Source organism: Cucurbita maxima, unplaced genomic scaffold, assembly GCF_002738345.1.
Source record: "Cucurbita maxima cultivar Rimu unplaced genomic scaffold, Cmax_1.0 Cma_Scf00324, whole genome shotgun sequence".
Lineage (NCBI taxonomy): Eukaryota > Viridiplantae > Streptophyta > Magnoliopsida > Cucurbitales > Cucurbitaceae > Cucurbita > Cucurbita maxima.
The window spans coordinates 12850-17819 of record NW_019272340.1 but is presented as its reverse complement, the minus strand read 5'-3'; the positions used below and the strand labels follow the sequence as shown (position 1 = coordinate 17819).

General features: G+C 35.3%; 2 protein-coding genes across 2 annotated transcripts in view; both read right to left on the bottom strand.

The window, feature by feature from the left end:
* Positions 1 to 1222: 1222 nt before the first annotated feature.
* On the bottom strand, positions 1223 to 1666 carry LOC111474357 (protein TRIGALACTOSYLDIACYLGLYCEROL 4, chloroplastic-like). Its single transcript, XM_023119476.1, has one exon. The coding sequence runs from the start codon at positions 1518 to 1520 to the stop codon at positions 1245 to 1247; it is 276 nt and encodes a 91-aa protein (XP_022975244.1). The 5' UTR covers positions 1521 to 1666; the 3' UTR covers positions 1223 to 1244.
* Positions 1667 to 3266: 1600 nt separating this feature from the next.
* LOC111474356 (acyl carrier protein 1, mitochondrial-like) overlaps positions 3267 to 4970 on the bottom strand; it is a 2077-nt gene continuing 373 nt past the window's right edge. The window contains exon 2 of the mRNA XM_023119474.1: positions 3267 to 3663. Coding sequence (XP_022975242.1) covers positions 3487 to 3663 — 177 coding nt within the window. The 3' untranslated portion in view covers positions 3267 to 3486. The remainder of the gene's footprint in view (positions 3664 to 4970) is intronic.

The following is a 4970-nucleotide window of genomic DNA, read 5'->3' as shown; positions in this document are numbered from 1 at the left end:
GGGTTAAATTTGTAGATACCTTAACCAGTTGAGCTATACCCACGTTAGAAACCATAACGCTTTGAGGGGGGGTTAAATTTGTAGATACCTTAATCAGTTGAGCTATTCCCTGTTAGCAACCGTAATGCTTTGAGTGGGGGGTTAAGTTTGTAGATACTTTAACCAATTGAGCTATATCTACGCTGGCAACCGTAACGCTTTGAGTGGAGGGTTAAATTTGTAGATACCTTAACCAGTTGAGCTATACCCACGTTAGAAACCATAACGCTTTGAGGGGGGGTTAAATTTGTAGATACCTTAATCAGTTGAGCTATTCCCTGTTAGCAACCGTAATGCTTTGAGTGGGGGGTTAAGTTTGTAGATACTTTAACCAATTGAGCTATATCTACGCTGGCAACCGTAACGCTTTGAGTGGAGGGTTAAATTTGTAGATACCTTAACCAGTTGAGCTATACCCACGTTAGAAACCATAACGCTTTGAGGGGGGGTTAAATTTGTAGATACCTTAATCAGTTGAGCTATTCCCTGTTAGCAACCGTAATGCTTTGAGTGGGGGGTTAAGTTTGTAGATACTTTAACCAATTGAGCTATATCTACGCTGGCAACCGTAACGCTTTGAGTGGAGGGTTAAATTTGTAGATACCTTAACCAGTTGAGCTATACCCACGTTAGAAACCATAACGCTTTGAGGGGGGGTTAAATTTGTAGATACCTTAATCAGTTGAGCTATTCCCTGTTAGCAACCGTAATGCTTTGAGTGGGGGGTTAAGTTTGTAGATACTTTAACCAATTGAGCTATATCTACGCTGGCAACCGTAACGCTTTGAGTGGAGGGTTAAATTTGTAGATACCTTAACCAATTGAGGTACCTAAGTTGAAGTTAGGAGAATAAAACTAAAGGTGAGTATGTAAACTAGGTAGTATCATACGGGATTATGGTTTTCGTAAGCTAAATCTGGTGGTTTGGGATACAGGGGAGCACTTTCTAATCATCCTAAATTAAAAGTGAGTCCTGTCGGTATGTTCAGAATGAGTTGGTAATCTGAGATTCTTAGTAGAGTAATGACTGTAGGAATAATTAATCCAGTCAATCAAACATTTGATTCATCTCTACCGTCAAGAAATTCACTGAACAGTCCGAAAAATGAAATGCTGGAAGCATAAAGAAAGAAGCAGCCATAACCTAGGAATTTAGGATCACAAAGCTCAATAAACCGAAGAGAAGAAGAATGTGCCATTGCTACTTACCAGTCGGCGGCGGGAAACTTGAGCAAGAGCGACTGAAGAGAAAAGGAACCTAACTCCTTGTGTGCAGTGGGGGAGAAGGAAGGAAGAATTCCGAGGGGAAATCCATTGCCGAGGAAGGAGACTTGCTGAATCCGCAAGGTGCGGCTGGCTCGAGCTCCGTCGAGAGGGAATGGTTCGCCGGGGACAGCCTTGGCAGTTCCGACGAGGGTTTGAGAGGAAGAAACGTCGAAATTCCAGAAGGCGGAATCCATGGCGGTTCTGAGGTGCGCCATTGATGCGTTTCTCGTTTTTCTTGGAAGCTCAGAATGAAATGGGTTTAGGGTGTAGGCTGGCGCTGAGTTTACCTTCTTCCCTTATCTGTTGCTGCCTGCCTCTTGCATTTTTGGAAGTTGCCTTGCCAGTGACCAGTGGGTTTTCATTTCTTTTTTGGAGGCTACGCTTCGACCCAACAGGGTTTTTTAAAAAATAAAATATATTTATAAATTATATAAATATTCATTTGGCTCTTAAACTTTAATTTTTCCTTAAAAATTAATTATTTTAAAAGATGAACTAAATATGCGACATTATTTAAACATTATTTCTATAAATTCTCATATAATTAAAATGAAAAAAATAATTATGTAAATTATTATATAAAATCTTTTGTTAAAATAAATTCTCATATAATTAAAATGAAAAAGAATCATAAGAAATATGCGATTTTATTTACAATATTATTCGCATAAATTGAGTAGTTAAGGTATAAAAATTGATTATATAAATTATTTTAACAAAAATTTGTAGTTAAAATGAAATTTTCATTTATTTATTATTATTATTTTGTAAAATTGATTAGGTAAATTATTTTAACAATATCGTAAATGGTAATAACAATTACAAACTTCTATGTGGTTTTAAATAATAAAAAACATATATTTAGAATGATTTTAAAACTATAGGGTAAAAATAGATAATCTAAGAATATAAGGTTACAATTTAAGGGTGTTCTGTTTATTAGAGTTTTTATTTATATGGTTTAAATATATGTTTAAATCCATAACTTATTTAATTATTAAAATGTCCCCAATATTTGGTAATTTTTCAATTAAATCCCGAAATGGTTGGTCATAAATTTATAGGTTAAATATTTAAAGCATTGGCATAAGTTTTCACAAATTTGATACAAAATGAACAGGCGAAGCATTTCAAGCAAGCATCATCCAGTTATCAATCAATCATTACAAGAGAATTAATTCATGTGATAAGGCTTATTCCAAGCAAAATCTTTTCTTCAACTATCAATCTATGATAAACATTTTAAATATCAACAATTCAGAAACCTATTATACACCAACATTAAAATTCATGGACTACACTAGCAGAGAAGATCGAAGCTCGAAGGCAAATGATCTCTGGTTCGACTTGAACTATGCAAATCTATTGAGTATAAAAAGAATAAAACCGAGGCAAAATGGCCACATTCATATCAGAACTTTGAAGAAAAACAATATCTCCTTGAAATCCCTAATCTAAAAGGCTACAAGTATCAACAGCTTAAAGGTAAAAGCAATGCGTAGAGAAGATCAAACTTATAAAGTTTAAGGACTTATTAAATTCATTTAAAGTTCGTAATCTTATTAGATACAATATTAAAATTTCAAAGATCTATTAGACACTTCCAACTGTTCAGGGACCTATTATACACAAACATGAAAACTCATAGACTACACTAGCGGAGAAGATCGAAGATCAAAGCTCGAAGGCAAATGATCTCTTCTTTGACTCGAACTATGCAAAATCTATAGAGTATCAAAAAATCACAAGGAAAAATGGTCACATTTATATCAGAACTTTGAAGACAAACAATATCTCCTTGAGATCCCTAAGTAAAAAACCTACCAAGTATCAACAGCTTAAGGTAGAACCAGTCTATTCTGAATAAAAGCAATTTAGAAGAGAAGATCAAACTTTGAAATCAAACAATCTGATTACCTATGAAAAAGATGCCACAGATATTAAGATGCATAGCAAGCAAGTGCTTAAAGTTAGAACCATTGTACGCCCTGAAAATTTGTCTGGACACAATGATTATGTTCCAGGCAGTTGCAATTATTTTTCATCACGGTGTGAAGAACACGACTCTTGACAAGCATCCAAGAAGGGTCGAAACAACGATGTAGAGATGAATATTCATTGGCTCGATAACATACTCCAAAAAACCAAAAAAGAAATAAAGAGAAAGATGCTAGTACTTTGTCAACTAGCCATTGGATGGTTGTATACGTACTCGATTGCAAGATTACAGGAATCGATTTTATCAGCCTCCTTGTCTGGAATCTCTAGCTTGAACTCCTCTTCCAGGGCCATTACAATCTCCACAGTGTCCAAGCTGTCTAAACCCAAATCTTTCTGGAAATGACCATCAGGGCTCACCTGCAGATAAATAGCGGAAAACCCAATAATTGCAGCAACATTTCAGCCAAGCTATAATTGAAGTATAGTAGGGAAGAGATGCTGCTTGGAAGTGACAGAAAAATTAATAGTAGAAACTGGGTGACATAGTTTAGCTGCTTTTGATCATTCCTAACTTAAGATGGCTCGAAAATGAGTGTAATATTCACTATATGGCATAGCCGAGTTCTTGGGAATATCTCAAAAAAGTGTGTAATATCTACTATAGCATAGCCTGGTTCTCGGGGATACGTTGGGAATACAACACGATAAGGTCAAGTCATAAGGAGGTAAACCACAATTCAGTGATCAAAAGACCAAAAGGAATATGTTAACAAAAGTTCTTTGGAGACTAAGAGCAATATGAAAATAACGCCTGGGACAAGTGAGATGAGAAAATACATCTTTTGAGTAAACGACATAACAATCTATAAGATTGATCGTACACAAATTGACACAAGAGAAAAAACAAAAAGGCAAAAAGGCAAAAGAAGACGAATAAGAAGTAGATATGATATGTTGGCTAAAAAAGGGAGCAAAAGAGGAAGAACAGGATAAGAGAAAGACAGTTTTATGTCTATGTGCAATAAAGCGAAGGAGAAAAGCATTATAGTGTCCAACCTAAACAGATATAGACATCACAAAAAGAGCAGCAAGATGCACACGGACACTGTCTGAGTGAGGTTGCTTGGCATACACCAGCCAAGATGCATCATTAAAATTGAGATAACCACCCATTGGCAATTAATGATTTGTCATCTATCATCGATTACACCCAAAATGTGTAAGATTAGAAACCGTTCACCTCCGCGAATTCAAGAAATGTAGGTGTCAATAGTTATAATCCTAGAGAACCTAGCCAAGCAATCCACATAAACGAAGGTACAGTGTGTGCAATACGGCAATCGACCCAGACTTTCAGCCAAAAAGTTAAATTTCCAAAAGATGCCGAATCAAATATTAAACAAATGGCATTTCAGCAAAAATTATTAAGTTCCACATTCTAGATTAACGCTTGATCAGGGAATAAATCGTCGTTAGTTATGGTTTGCCCCAATTTTCCATTCGCACAGATAAAGCATAGTAATTAAATCATGCAAACGATTCAAAATCCACCGGGATCGCACATCAGAACATTTAACTATTGAATCGGCATATTACAGAATTACTACACTTTCAACCTATTCTTCCCGCATTCCCAAATCAACAAAAGACGTTCCAACAGACTTGAAAAAAAAAAAAAAAAAAAAAAAAAAAAAAAAAAAAAAAAAAAAAAAAAAAAAAAAAAA

Coding starts and splice junctions, on each gene's coding strand:
- LOC111474357 (XM_023119476.1), bottom strand. CDS start 1,520: ATGGCGCACCTCAGAACCGCCATGGATTCCGCCTTCTGGAATTTCGAC.